At 40.8% G+C, this 14,833-nt stretch overlaps 1 protein-coding gene across 7 annotated transcripts in view; it reads left to right on the top strand.

Moving 5' to 3' along the window:
• iqsec1a (IQ motif and Sec7 domain ArfGEF 1a) overlaps positions 1–14,833 on the top strand; it is a 100,475-nt gene that overhangs the window by 70,787 nt on the left and 14,855 nt on the right. For 5 of the 7 annotated variants that reach the window (XM_085444400.1, XM_085444401.1, XM_085444403.1 and 2 more), the window contains one exon: positions 14,340–14,619. In XM_085444400.1, coding sequence (XP_085300526.1) covers positions 14,340–14,619 — 280 coding nt within the window. Of the gene's footprint in view, positions 1–6,942; positions 7,229–13,518; positions 13,879–14,339; positions 14,620–14,833 lie in introns of those variants that run through there. The other 2 variants (XM_085444406.1, XM_085444402.1) reach the window with 2 other exon arrangements.

The following is a 14,833-nucleotide window of genomic DNA, read 5'->3' as shown; positions in this document are numbered from 1 at the left end:
TTGAACCTTAGGCTCATTGTCAAGAGGGTTATGAAAACTTTGACATGTGTGTCTCTACGAATCTATAAAGAGGACAGGTGGGGATCATGAATTATTTCTTTTTTTTAATTCTGCTCCCATTGTTGAGGTGCTTTCAGCTGTGGCTTTTAATTAATATTTAAATACGACTGATTAAGTTTTCATTACGGCAGGGAAAAGCTCTCATAACATGTAAACCAATCTTGAGTTTTCTCATGTTAATTCTGTGGCTGATTTGGTGTTTCTGCTTAGATGTGCAAAGTTTTTGAAAAAAGGGGAAAAAGGAAAAAGTTAACAGTCAGGATTTCCTTTGACAGCTGGGATCCTGATACAGCAATCCTTTCAGTACTGCTCAAACCTCCTGCCTCTTAGAGACTAAAACGATCAATGCAAGACGTTTGCACTCAGTGAACTTGTACTAGCAAATACATTTAGATATTTTTCCCCAGGGCATTAACAAATATTTCTTGTTGTTTGATCTGTTTTTTTTTTTTGTTTTTTTTTTTTTTTATTGTTTTGCTTAATTTCTCTTGTCAGTGCTGTGGTTAGGTTGATTAGAATGGAGCTAAGCTTGAAAGTGCATTAATCTTTCGAGTAAGAGCTCCTCTGTGGCATGACTTGATTGAAGCTTATTCACAGTATTTGCACACTAGATACAGTGTAGATACTCTTAGCTGCCTTCATTTCCCCACATCTGTATTCAGTTCTCCGGTTTTCTTTTTTTCTCCTGAAATAACATTGGGTTTCTTGAATGATTCCTTCCCTGTCAGCCTAATGAGGGGCATTAAAATGAAATACATTTTACGCTTTCACTTCCAAGTGGAGCAGAATCTGAAAGGCGTAAAGAAGCAGACATGAGAGAAGCCGCCTTTACATGATGTGCCAATGCAAACAATGGCTTGTGCCAGTGTATATGGCCGAGTGGGAAGGAGCTCCTCAGGGCACCTCGAGGCTTAGTCGTAGTGTTTATGCTGTGGGCTTCGGGTGCCATGGAGGCGCAGTTTGCTTTGCTTTTGTGAAGGGCAGCAAAGCATGGCAAGAAACTGGAGTCTTGACTGGGGAGTTCAGGGCTGTTGGAAAACAAAGTGAGGCAAGCTCTGGTAAAGCTATTAGACAGCTGTGCGCGGAGAGGTGAATTTTTTGTGGAATGTAAGCAGTCTGAGTTTTATAGGAATGCAGAGATTTCAATCTGCATCTCCTCACTGTATCTGTATCTCTTCAATCTCAATCATCTTCTGCATAAAATAAGCAACTTATGTAGACGATTTTAAATAAACAGTTTTTCTTTATTGATGCTGAATCGTACATTTGAAAAGAGACTCTGATTCAAAACCTTCCATGCAATTAGCATGTGTCTTCACTAGACACTTAATTATACTACAATCACCTCTAAGCCACAACATCATTTCTTGCTTGACTGCTAATGAAATCTTGTGAGAGATTGGAATGATTGAGCAACACAACGTGTTCAAGATCATCAGCTATTTAATCAGATCTCTGTTGCTGTCGGCAATGAATGGAATCTGATTGAAACAGCAATTATTATCATTGTAAGCCTTGAAGTCAATTTACCCAGTTCAATGATGTGACTTAGCTCATGGCTCCAAAATGATTGCACTGAGAGATACACATGTATGCTCAAAAGTGCATGCACAAGTAGTTATTTTAGGAACACGTTTGGTTTATGTCAAATGATGGATTATATTATATATATATTTATCTATTTTAAAAAAAAAATCTAAGATAATATTGATAGATGGCTCCACAGAATCATTTCTGGAATCTGTGTAGCACCAGGACGTGATTTTGATAGTGTTTGGCAATAAATCAGGAGTCTGTTTGAAGACTGATTGGCCAGCATGGTGCTGTTAGAAAGATGGATGTTTTAGGAAGGTTGGAAACGATATTAGAAATATTTTCTGATATTTGTTGAAGATGTTTAGCCAATCAGTTAAGCCTAAGTTGCTTACACTGTACTGGGCAACTTTATACATTCTTAAAATGTGATTCAAAGAAAGGGAAAAAGCTTTGAATATATTTAAGTCTATATAAGATATAGGTTACATATATAAGACATCTTCGCTGTGGGGTCTTGCAGCATGCCACAAACTCATCTTTCCTGACCTGTAATGCATTTAAACCGCAGACTGTGTGACTTGAGACAGGTGGGGACTCTGCTGCTGCCTCAAATAGATTATTGCACAAACCCCTCCCCACCCAAAAAACCTGGTTCGTTACATCCCGGTGCCTTTGAATAACCCACCACCCTCCTGATATGCAGCTGTGACAAACATGTCTGACCCCAGTTGTCCTGAATGACATCATCAACCGCATATCTGCCCCCAGACCTAATGTGCATCTTTAAGGGAACATATAGTATCATATCTAACCAGTGGGTGGCGATGTCACTCTGAGAGCCCATTGTGGACTGGGTCCAATCATTGCAAAGCCTCTGTCGGGTCTGTTTTATTGTTCTGGTGGCAGTGCTGTGCTCCTGCAGTCATCACGACCGCCATGAGTATTTATACCCGCTGTGGCTTATGTCACATTTACAGTCATGGCTGCTCTGAGTACCACTCTGTTTTCCAGTTGACCTCAAGATTTCACGGTGTCACTAAAAAAACGCTGCACATCAATGCACTACAAAGAAACAGATAATGAGATGATATCAGCAGGGCATTCAATGGCCATTCTCCTGATGTGTATTCTTTCTCTTGTTCTTCAAAGCTTTGTCTCACTCGGAGTGTTTACCAGAGCGTGTCACCTCACATGGGTCTATTTTTAGCAGGGGAGAACTGTGCTGTAGTATGTGTCCCTGATGGGTGGAGCTAACGTTAAGAGCTTTGGAGAAATACAGTATCTGGTAATGGAGTGAGCTGAAAGGGGAAATATTGTTACTGGACAAAGGGGGCCTGCTTCTAATAATGGTTACAGCACAAAAGACACCACCTCTATTTATATTTTAACTGAGAGGGAGAGGGCATCTTCAAGCAGACAAGATTATTTTGAAGTGATGTGTTAGTGTAGTTCTTTTTTCTTTTCTTTTTTTGCGATTTTATTCTAGTGCAGACACAAAAAAGAGTACAAAAGCATGTGGCTGGTTTTATATAGTAAAGATTTGTTTTGGTTATCAGTGTCGTCTTGTGACCTGTGCCCGACTGCTGATCACAAGTTTCCTCCATTCATATTTCAAAGCTAGAGACTCCACCTGACCTGCATGTCTTTAAAATGTAAGAAGAAACCAGAGGACACCCACACAAACACAAAGAGACCAAAGAAAAACTCTAACCAAGAAGAAGTAAACCTTAGACCTTCTTTCCTTGTACGAGCAGGCCCAAAGTCATTAAATTGTTCTCAGCATGCTGGCACATTTGTAATTTAGATCAGTGCATTTTTGGAAAAAGCCACTGTTGAAATATTTCTTTTGAAACCACTATCATCTTTGCCCACATGTGATGCTATAGGCAGGAGCGTAGCATAAAACTGCATGCAGCACAAATGGATCCTAAACTTCTGGCTCATGCTTTAAAAATTACCTGTCTGCACTGCTTCATTTTTTACATATTTAAACTCGTGCATTCATTCAGTTGTTCGTGGATTAAGGCTAAGCAATCTGTTGGAGCATTTATTTGGCTGTGCATCGTGACCTCCTAGCTAACTGTTCCTCCCTGCATCCATCCTTAATGATAATCTAAGGTCAAGTGGTATGAATATTCTCATGTAAATAAACAAGGAAGTGAATATTTTTGAAAAATGTCCCACTAAAGCTTCGAAGAATAATGAAGCAAGCCTGCTTTTTCACCAGGATTTTGTTTACTCTTGCTACTGGTCAGCCTGTCGCCAGACAATTTTCAGTAAGAGTTCAAAAGAATCTCACAATGTACTTATAGTTAGAGGAAAGGATATGGTAAATTAAAAAGTCATCTCTCCCAAAACCTTCAGTTTTTGTTTGCATCTGGATGCATTACTGCAACAATATGCAAACAGGGAAAAAGAAAAGCCTCACAGACATCACTTGCCACTGATGATCTTTGATCATTCCCATAGGATCCCACAGGCAACACATCTGCTCCAGCTTTGCTGCCAGGATGTGATGAACAGATTCTGCATATCCTTTAATTACATCTATTTCAGCTCTATTTAAACATCTGCTGCCAGTCCCTCCTTATGCACAGAAATTCTTTGTTCCTGAGAATTTACAGAGGAATGATGTGTTTTTTGTTTTGTTTTTTGTTTTTTTTTTGCCCCCTATACAAAGTTCTCTGTGTTCACAAAACTATCCCAGGCCACTACATCTCATTTAGTATGCTGTTGTATCAAACTATGACATCAGCCTGTTCTAATTGTTTCCAGACCAGGCGAAGGCTGAGTTTTCATTTTATTTTCCGTTTCTTAGCGCAGGTCTCAGTCGCTCAGCATCCAGCAAAAGCAGATAATGAGTAACGATGCATGATGTCATGTAGACAGAGCACCGTCTGCCAAACTTGTGACCAAGTTTCCAGGAAGATATCACTTTCCCCCCCTGTCGTTTCTTTTGCTTTCTTTTCTTCTGCTCTGCCTTTTTTCATTCTCTTTGCAGTTGGAAAGTCCGTGTTTTTTCTTTGCCTGATACTCGGGTACTACATCTGTGGGAAGCATTTGATAAAGCTGTAGGTATGTTGACCGCTTGGGGCCTGTTGGGACTGGTCCCCTGTTTTCTGCAGTTAGCTCTCTTTTTACTCTGAGACAAGAAAGGGAAGGAAACAAAGGGAGGGTTTGGATTTGGAGGAGAGTGATAGAGTAGGAGCTGAAATGCAGAGAGACCATATGTATTGAGTTGGAGAAATACAGTTTTATGAGCGGAGAGTGGGCCTCTGCTTGGAATTCTCAATGACATCATTTTGGAGTAAAGCGTTGTGCAGCCAGGGCTCGGGAGATGGAGTGGGCCTTCACCAGACGGGACGACTAGACTGGGTTATAACACTAGAGGAGGAGAGAGACGTGGAGGCAGGCAGACAGGGAACATTACACAGGACAGCTAGGTTTGTGAAAACTTTTACAGCCCAGTTTTACCTGGAATACCTCTAATTAGATCATTTCAGCATAACCCTCCTTGATGCCTAAACTGACGTTACCCCTGTGCCCCATGATGAAACAGTCATAATATACTTGAGGTTGATACGCATCGTGCGCTCGCCTTCAAAATGAGACCACAATATTACTTCATATCGCAGTCAAAAACAAATAAACTCTAGTTAGCGGCTCCCTGTGGTCCACTGTGGGGGGAAGAGAAAACAAAGCATCTGCTGGGGCAAATATCTAAAATCATGCACATATTTCCAAACTAAATGCCTGCATCTGTGTTTGTGTCTTGGGTGAAGTGTGACAAAATGATTCAGTAATGAGGATGTCAGATTTATTACAGGGAGGTCTTAAATTGCTTTTGTTCCCATTTTTGTTTATGGTGTGTTTGTGTGATAGGTGAGTTCTGTAAGTTGAGTCAACTATCTTGCAGCTCCATAAGGCATTAGCAGCTGTAGCCGCCACAGTACGGGTCAAGGTCTCAAACTGAAATAGACCAGTTGGCCGGTTACTGTCTGTCTGCTTGCCTTTCTACACATACTCATTGTAACTGAGTCACACGTTGCAAGTAAGTCTCCCCTGCTGTGATCCATGACACATGTTGAGATACACTTGCTTTTTCTCCTTAAGTAACCCTTTCTTATGCTTTTGTCTCTCATTCTGCATCTTTCATTTGAAGCCTCAGATGAAAACAGTTCGGACAAGGTGATCATTTTAGGGGTTCGAGTCTGTAATTAGAAGAATTCAGGATCCCTCTCTTTTACAGACTGGTGTGGACGCCTCTGTGGATGATTGGTGTCCCTGTAAACTGGCTCCATGTGGGAGTCATTCTCCTCCGTTTCCTGTGCCTGTTGTCATTAGATAGAAAATACCTTTGGCTTGGGGGCAGTTTACTCCAACCCCCTTTTCTCAGAGGGGTGATTAGTCTCTGCCCTGTCTCAACAACACTGTGAAGTCCAGAGACAAGACACCATCACAGTTTGTGTGTTTGGGGCTTGGTGAGGTTTGCGCTGATGGTGCAGTACGAGGGGAATTTCATGCAGTGTGTAACACTATCCATGAAGAAGTGTTTGTTTCAAGGCGAGTGAAAATTGAAGACATAAAGATACACAGCTTCTATTGTGTATCTGTTGTGATTTTCTGCAGCGAAAGACACAGAATCTGTAGCCCTTTTCTTAGTGCACATCTTAACAGTCACTGCTCAGCCCTGAAAGGCTCTATTAATAGAGGCGCTCTCTTTTATTTGCAGTCGCTACCAAGTCAGTCCTTTTCCTTTTGTGTAAAAAGAGCTAACAAAAGATCCTGACATTCAAACACTCCAAACCCTGTTTCCTTCAACCACTCTCTTTTTTTTTTCTCCTCATACTTTATTGTTTACCCATTTCTCTCTGTTCCATCTCACTCCTATTTTTCTACTATACCTATATGCACTTAACTCAGCTGCCACTCTCTTACCCTCCCTCCTGGCTTTTTTTTTTTTTTTTAGTGCATTGGTTTATCTTTTATTCCCAGCTGTCACTCTCTGTCTCTCCTTTTCATGTCTTTACACTTTGATAGCGTGCCTGAAAAACATGACTTTCTTTTCCACGTCGCCTCCTCTCTGGTCATGTGTGTCCCTTTCTTGCATGATAAGTGTTTCATCTCCATCTCTCTCTCTTCCTGCCCAGCTACAAAGCCTCCACACTTTCACACCCCCTTCCCAGCACCCCGCCCTCTTCCATACCGCTCGGGCCCTGGCAGAAACTCACACTCCCCTGTCTCATAGCCTCCACCCCCCTTATACTCCTACCAGCCCCGCGCACTGACGACAGAGAGGAAGAAAGAGAAAAAGAAAGGGCTCCATTTGACTGTCAAAGATTGCAGACTGCCACTTAGTACTGACCATGCACGCCTACCATCTATAGGAAACTGCTATCACAAGGCAACGAAATGAAAACGTCTGTAAGTGGCAGAGATCTACAAGCTGTAGCAGATGGCAGTTTTGAGTTGTGTCTGTCTTTTAGAGGAGCCTTTTAGGGAGCACTGGGGACTGGTGGGAGATCTGCTAATGTTTGGAGTACATCTTCTTACAAGTGCTGGCCAGCATGTGGTGTTTGCAGTGTAATTCAGAGAAGACCCAGTCACTGCTGGAGCTGGAGCTGAATAGCTGGTAAGAGTAATAGGAGAGTGTACACTGTGCTTGATTTAATGTGTGAGTGTGTGTGTTGTCATTGAATGAGGATACACCTGGCTGCTAACCCTCATAAGCCTGTGTTTAATAAACACTGGAGAGGAAGAGAGCTGCTATGAGTTTGAATCATTCACCGTGTTCCAGGACTCCATTTATGATTTCACACGATCCTCTTATAATGACGGCAGTAATGTAAAGCTTTGCACTTTAAATGACTGACTTTTAAAGTGTTGTCTGCATTTCCAGCTCTGACTCCATTCTAATTAAAAACAGATCATGCCCTCTCTGTGCGTCATTGTATGCCTGTGCTATCATAATATGTTTAGTCTTACTGTACAGAATCCATCTGAGTTGGATTGTTCCCCCTCCGCTCCGTTGAAGGGCATTCCTGTGGTGTGTCGTGGCCCTCCCACTTACTTGGCCACGGCTGTGTGCTCTTTCATAGCTCTGTCTTCAAGGGCAGGTGCTGAGCGTAGTGCTGGAGGACAGCTTAATGATTCATCACTGAAAGATAATGACAGTGGCTCAGTTGTTGTTGTTTTTGTTGTTGCTGAATCTTGACATGAGGGGGGAGGATGGATGATCAGACAGAACCAGGACTGTTAGTTACTGCGTGAGAGTAATATTGACTTTAGATTTCCTTAAGCAACAAGTCATTCAGTGGCATGTACAAACCATCAAATTACTCATCATACTGGCAGTGGCGTATGTTTCAGTTTGCTACTGTATACTTTTTTTTCATTATTGTGTGGACATTAAGTGGCACCTGATGAATGATTGCATACCTGTAATCAGCAAGCTTGATGCAAATAGAGAGGAACTTGAAGATTGTCCTCCACCAAGGCAATACCCAATTCAGCTTTAGTTATCAAAAGGCTCTGCCTCAGCTCTCTCCTTGGCAGAGAAATGAAAAGCTGCTTTTCCGGTATTAATAGGAATTTTACTGTTGCTAATTATCCTCAATTGGCTATGGTTGTAGTTTTCAAAACAAAGGAAAAATGTGCTTGCACTGCAAAAACTCAAAATCTTACCAAGTATATTTGTCTTATTTCTAGTCAAAATTATCTCATTACACTTAAAATAAGACACAATCAGCTACAGGGCAACATTTCAGTAAGCTAAAGGAACTTGTTTCAAGACAGTGAATCTTGAAACTAGAGAAAAACTAGAGATTTTTCATTTGTTCCACTGGCAGATTTTTTCACTTAATACAAGATATTTTAGCTTAAAATAAGTGAAAAAATCTGCCAGTGGAACAAGTGAAAAATCTCTAGTTTTTCTCTAGTTTCAAGATTCACTGTCTTGAAACAAGTTCCTTTAGCTTACTGAAATGTTGCCCTGTAGCTGATTGTGTCTTATTTTAAGTGTAATGAGATAATTTTGACTAGAAATAAGACAAATATACTTGGTAAGATTTTGAGTTTTTGCAGTGTGTTTTCTCGGGTATAGCTATTTAATACCCTTGGTTCTGATAACATTAGATGCCAAATGGCAGTCTGAAATATATAAAGACAGTCAGATCCTAAAACTCTCATTCTGAATGATACAACTTACAGTAGTTGACAGCCACGAGGCTTATGAGACTCCAGTTGACTATATACTGTCTGCTGCAAACTGTCAGGAGCATTACTGTCAGTCTGCTGGCCAGAGCAGCGTTCCAGCTCGTAGCTTTGTCCAACTGTAAATTCCCAACTTGCGTGTGTGTGTGTGTGTGTGTGTGTGTGTGTGTGTGTGTGTGTGTGTGTTTAGAGCAGCTAAAAAAGTAATTCATTAGTCCAATTATTGGTACTGAAATGACATATAGTGTTTTCTGGCAATTCGAGCTTTTAATGCTGGGCTTCATCATTATGCCTCTGTGTGGTCTGCGAGACCTTTTACCTGAAAAGTTTATTCCATCACATCTGTGTGCAGTGAGATCTGGTGTGTGCATCTGTATTTATGAGCTCTCTGAGTTGCTTTCAAAAGAGGGAAAAACATCTGCTTTTGTTGTGCTTGGAGCGCATGCTGTCACTGCATGTGGGGTGTGCGGTGCGGTATGGAAGCGCTGTTTCGTTTTATTAGAAGGGTCACTTCACAGCCTCTGTTCAGATACACACATAAAGAAATATATTTCTATAAATGGTAAGGTCCTACAAAGAAGCTACAGAAGAAAAGTAACTTTTTTTAAATCAGATTTGACCTTCCTCTGTAACTTTACAGGTACTGTAATTTAATATATAACAATGTCTAGATTGTTCCCCAGCAACAATGTTTTCAAACATACATGAGTCTTTTCTCTGCACATGCTAACACTTTAAGAAACTCCCCCATGAGCTTGCTTGGTTTCAATGAAATCTCACTACATTACTTACATGTTTTTAAAGTTGGAAAAATGGCAAAAGTGAGGCCTTGAATGCAATGCTAGTAGAAATATTTTTTCTATGTGTGTATCGCTTTAGTGTTTACAACTGAGTTATGTTTTAGAGTGGTAAACTTCTCTGTGACGTTGCTTGGAAGTTGCGCTAGTTACACACTGCAGCAGTCTCTTCCTTTCTAACTCCAGCCTGTACTTCATTAGCCTTCTGCTATTCCCAGAACTCCTGTAGATGTGACTCCTCTTTTCCGGGATGGAGGAATGTTTCTCCCTCAGGTCCGACTGATGGTACGGGTTGAGGCTTGGGCAGGGGCCTCGGCCTGTTTGTTCAGGATGTGTTTGGAGGAAAGAGAGATTGTCGATTCTCCCCCCACCACCCCTCCAAATCCCTGGATCCTGTGGCTGAAAATCACTGCCAGCCGTGCTGACATGCTTATCCATGCCTACATCAGAGCTCATGGAGGGGGGGCTCCTGGTGGATAAAGAGCCAGACGGAGGGACAGTCGGGGCTAATATTGTGAGATCATATTTCAAGGCTTGTACAGTCACTATCAGGAAGTGGTGTGGCATGACATCACTGCTTCCCCCACCACTCAACATTGGGTTCCACAATTCTCACATATTAAAGTCCAAAACATGTATAAAACATTCATTTCAAAGTCATTTGAAGCCACTTGTGTCCACCGAATAATTAATATCTGACTCTGTAATAGTTCTCCCGCTCTTTTTCCCTTTTCCACCAGCCATTTAAGCTTAAAATATCAGTGCAGATCTTAAAATGATGCACTCTCTTCTTATTCCCAGCTTTTTCCCTCCATCACTGGCAGCTGACCTCGCTCTGTAGAGTTTTCACTGACTGCACAGCAGTACTTATTCTCTCTCTCTTTCTTCCATTTGCTTTCACTCAAACACTCTTTGGATGCTAGGCTGGTAAAAAGCAGAGTAGTTATTAACAAAATGTAGTAAAGAAGCTGGCTCACAGGTCTCACCCGGGGAAAATTATTACAGTTAGAGTTTTAACTTTTGCCTTAATATGTTTTTAAATTAATATAATTATTATTTTTCTTTTTAGATGTGCACTGCTGTAATTATTAACGGTGGCATGCATTTTGTGTTTTCAATGATTTCAATTAAACTCAATTCATTTTACCATCTTATTAGCATAAATTGAAATTTATTTTGGTTCATAAATAATTACAGAAGCAATTAAGCAAAACAATGAAAAGGCAATTATTCCCAACAAATTGGTACAAAAGAAAAAAATATTTAAACTGCATTACATAATGATAGCAATACTTTAGTCATCCTAAGAGCTCTGTCAGGTTACCGTTAGCAGGTAAATACTGAGATTAACATTCTAACATTTTCACATTAACAGTGCTAAGCTTAAATAACATCTACGGGGTCTAATGAAGCAGATAAGACACGCAAAGTTGACCTGATAATGGTGCTAGATGAAAATTAGGAGGATCAGTAAAGTCATTAAACTCACTGTGTGTACAAAATGTCATTCCAAGCAACGCAAAAATTAAAATGAGTTGAGCCACCGACCCAAAAATGGACATTGGTGCTGGTTTGGCTAAAAATGTTTGTAGACTTTGATTACAAACCATCATTTTGGTATTAAAAGAAAAATGAAGCCAAATGAACTAACAAAGTCTATGTCAGAGAAATGTCACATTTGTTAAATGCCCACTCCTCCTGACTAATGTCCAAATCCCTTGTGTCATCACAACGTTAATTCTTCATTTATCTCAAATGAAGAAATAAAAAAACAATGACTGCCACCTGCAAGCACACAGTGACAGCACACACAGTGTAATTTTTAACTCCAGGGATGACAGCTTTGACAGATGGTTGGGAACTTTTATCCCAGCTGTGATTATGCAATGAAGTATGATCTTGAATGTGTTTTGCTAGGTACTAGCGTTGTTCCAGCTATGTAAAGGGCAAGTCTGGCTCTGTTGCTGTGCACTGGTCCATACTAAAACACTATGTGTATTTTCTACCCTGAGGGGAGTTGGTAAGCATTTACTTAGCTTGACGTTTCACTGTCTGACTGTGGGTTTGGCTGACCTTGAATGGCTCACCTCCACTCCCTCATAAGTTTACTGGCCATTTTACTAGATACATCTTGCTAATACTTGTTTGAAGCTCCTTTTGCCTTCAGAAATGCCTTAAATATTTGTGCCACAGATACAGCGAAGTGCTGGAGACACCCTCAGAGATTTTGGTCCTTATTGACGTGTTAACACCACACAGTTGCTGCAGAATTGTGAGCTGCAAAACCATGAAGTGGATCTCCTGTTCCACCACATCTCAAATGTGCTCTATTGGTTTAAGATTTAGTGACGATGGAGGCCATTTGAGTACAGTAAACTCATTGTTATGTTTAAGAAACCAGCTTGAGATGATTTGAGCTTTGTGACGTGACACATTAAGCAGCCATCAAAGATGGGTACACTGTGGTCATAAAGGGATGGGCGTGATCAGCCCATTAGTTTGGTAAGCTGTGGTGATTTAACAATGCTCAGTTAAGAAATATCCCCTGTGAAATACCAGTGTGAACCATTGATACAAGAAAGAATGGATCCATGCTTTCATGGTGTTAACACCCCTACCGTCTGAATGACCCTCAAACCAGGCACAATTTTTCCACCCATCTCTTTTCTACTTTTGGTGAGGTCATGCAAATTGTAACCTCAGTCTCCTGACAGGAGAGTTGGCTGACAAGAGTAATACCAGTGTGGTCATCTGGTGCTGTAGCCCATCTGCTTCAAGGTTTGTTGTCTAAGTTGTTCAGAGATGCTCTTCTACATAACTTGGTTGTAATAAGTAAAAATTTTAGTTACTTTCCCCCTCCTGTCAGCTTGAAGCAGTCTGACCCTTGCTGGATAGTTTTTCCTTTTCAGTTCTCTGTAAATCATAAAGATGGTTGAAAATCCCGGTAGATCAACATTTTATGAAATACTCAGACCAGCCTGTTCGGCACCAACAACCATCCCACGTTCAAAGTCACTTAAATCCCCTTTCTTCCTCATTGTGATAGTTTGAAATTCAAGAGGTTATCTTGGCAGTGTCTGCATGCCTAAACATATTAAGTTGCTTCTACATGATTGGCTGATTAGACATTTTTGAATGGGTGTAGTTATGAAAGTGTTCTATGAGTGTGTTCTTTCCACTTGCATCCAAATGCCATCTTAGTTTGTGGAATTAGGCTGAGTATTTTTGGGATTGTGCTTTTCCTAAAAATTATTAATGATGGTTTGGCAGCCAAGTGCAATCTGTTTTAATATTTCACTCTAAAATCTTTAGTTGAAAAGCAGTAGTGCTTTTTTGGAGGGGGGCGTTATTCTCCAAAGCATTTGTGTTGATCTGAAAACTAAGCTGCCTGAAGCCTTTGCAAACATCCATGACTCATATGTTAATCACTAATAATGACTTGCCTTAAGCCTTGCAAGTGTAGTTATTGCAATTTTGAAAACATTTTCAATTTCTGTTGCACTTTCTCTGTTAATCACAAATCTAGGGACATCAAAAGACATGCTGTGGGTTGTAAATCCAGTTCAAATTTCCTAAATGACAAGTATAAACTCAGCTGAGGCAGATATTACATCTGAGCCTTGCTGTCTTTTATTAACCATAAAATCCTCGTGCTGAGCGGGGTTACTCGGAAGTCACAAAAAGAGTTTACACTTATATTACAGTACATTTGCCATCTGAACTCCTGAACCAAATTCAGTTCCACTTTTTCGCTTGTGCTCTTTGCTGTGTTTGACAGGCTGTTGCCGAATGTTGATTTCAGGCAGTCCAATAAAGGAAGTAGATGTGTACGCTGCATGGGTGTGTCAAGTCACAGTTCAAACACATTAGGCTGACAGTGAACTGTGCATTAATCGTATCAGAGGAGAAGGGAAGAAATGTTAGTTGGTGTGATGATAGTTACAGAGCGGGTCGGCACCTCTGAAAGGCATTTCTGTTTTTTGACTGAGGGATCACTGAAGTTATATTTACTCACTCTTCTCCAAACTGGACTTTGTAACGAGAATTGGAACAGAGTGTCGTCGCTACTGCGAATATGATGTAATTCTCCTGGGCCACTGATTGGCCCCTGAGCTGACATAAACCTGGATTTCCTGGAGGATTCTGTGTACTCTGGACTTCATTTGACAGAAAGAATGGTGGACAAGATATGGAGGAAGAGTTGGCATTTTATTGAAAATAGACGGTCTCTTCGTAAGAGGCAGACCTCTAGTGTGGTAGAATGTAAGAGTGAGTGAGTAATCGCTTGTTTTTTGTTCCTTTCTCAGTATTTGTAAAGGAAGCAATTGCACAAGGACTGTGTTACTGCAAATGTATTTTATTTTAGGAGCGGTTATGTGTCTTTTGTGTCTCCTAAATGTGGTACAGCAAAAACTATGACACACTAGTAATTTCTTCTGCGAAATCTATTAGCATCAGACAGCTTTGAATTTAATTAAGTGTGGTTTATGCAGTATGTCAGGATCGCATGCCCCAGAAAAGGCTATATTCATTCACACCCATGCTATTGTGCAATACCATATTTCTAATACCATACTTAATTGTATATAATGGATATTTAACTTAAGCTACTCTTTGTTAAGGCATTTTGGGATTGAACTAACCTGATAATATTTAAATCCAGTACTGCCTCAGAGATTTTTCTTTCCTTCTACCGTCTCTAATCATCCATCCATCTCTTTCCTATGTTTGTAGTGTGGAAGGGGATGCACGGCCCAGTGATAGTGGCCCTTCCTTGGATGGGGGAGCCAGCTATGGCCAGGGTCCCGTGACCCACGGCTCAGCCATCAGCCCCGACCGATTTGACAGCCCACTTTACAGCCACGGGGTCCAGCCTGGGCCTCAGAGGCCCCGACGACCCAAGCTCCAGCACTCACAGTCCATCCTCCGTAAGCAGGCTGAGGAGGAGGCCATCAAGCGGTCCCGATCGCTCTCTGAGAGCTATGAGCTCTCTGCTGACCTCCAGGATAAACAGGTAAAAGACTGTTTTTGACAGAAATTCAAAGAGTCACATGATATCTGTTTTTAAAAAATCATATATTTTGAATCTTTTCTTGTCAGAAAGCTAGCTGTGTAAAGAACACTTTGTTAGCTTCTAACAGGACATCCACGATGATGACTTTATAGACCATCTGCAGCTAAGAAAACCAATTAAGTAACCCATGAGTCTTACAGTTAATTTATTTGTG

Source organism: Copadichromis virginalis, linkage group LG20 (genome assembly GCF_057382275.1).
Source record: "Copadichromis virginalis isolate Kocher_CV1m ecotype Utaka linkage group LG20, C_Virginalis_male_GT1.1, whole genome shotgun sequence".
Taxonomy (NCBI): Eukaryota; Metazoa; Chordata; class Actinopteri; order Cichliformes; family Cichlidae; genus Copadichromis; species Copadichromis virginalis.
This window is presented reverse-complemented; position numbering and strand designations above follow the sequence as displayed.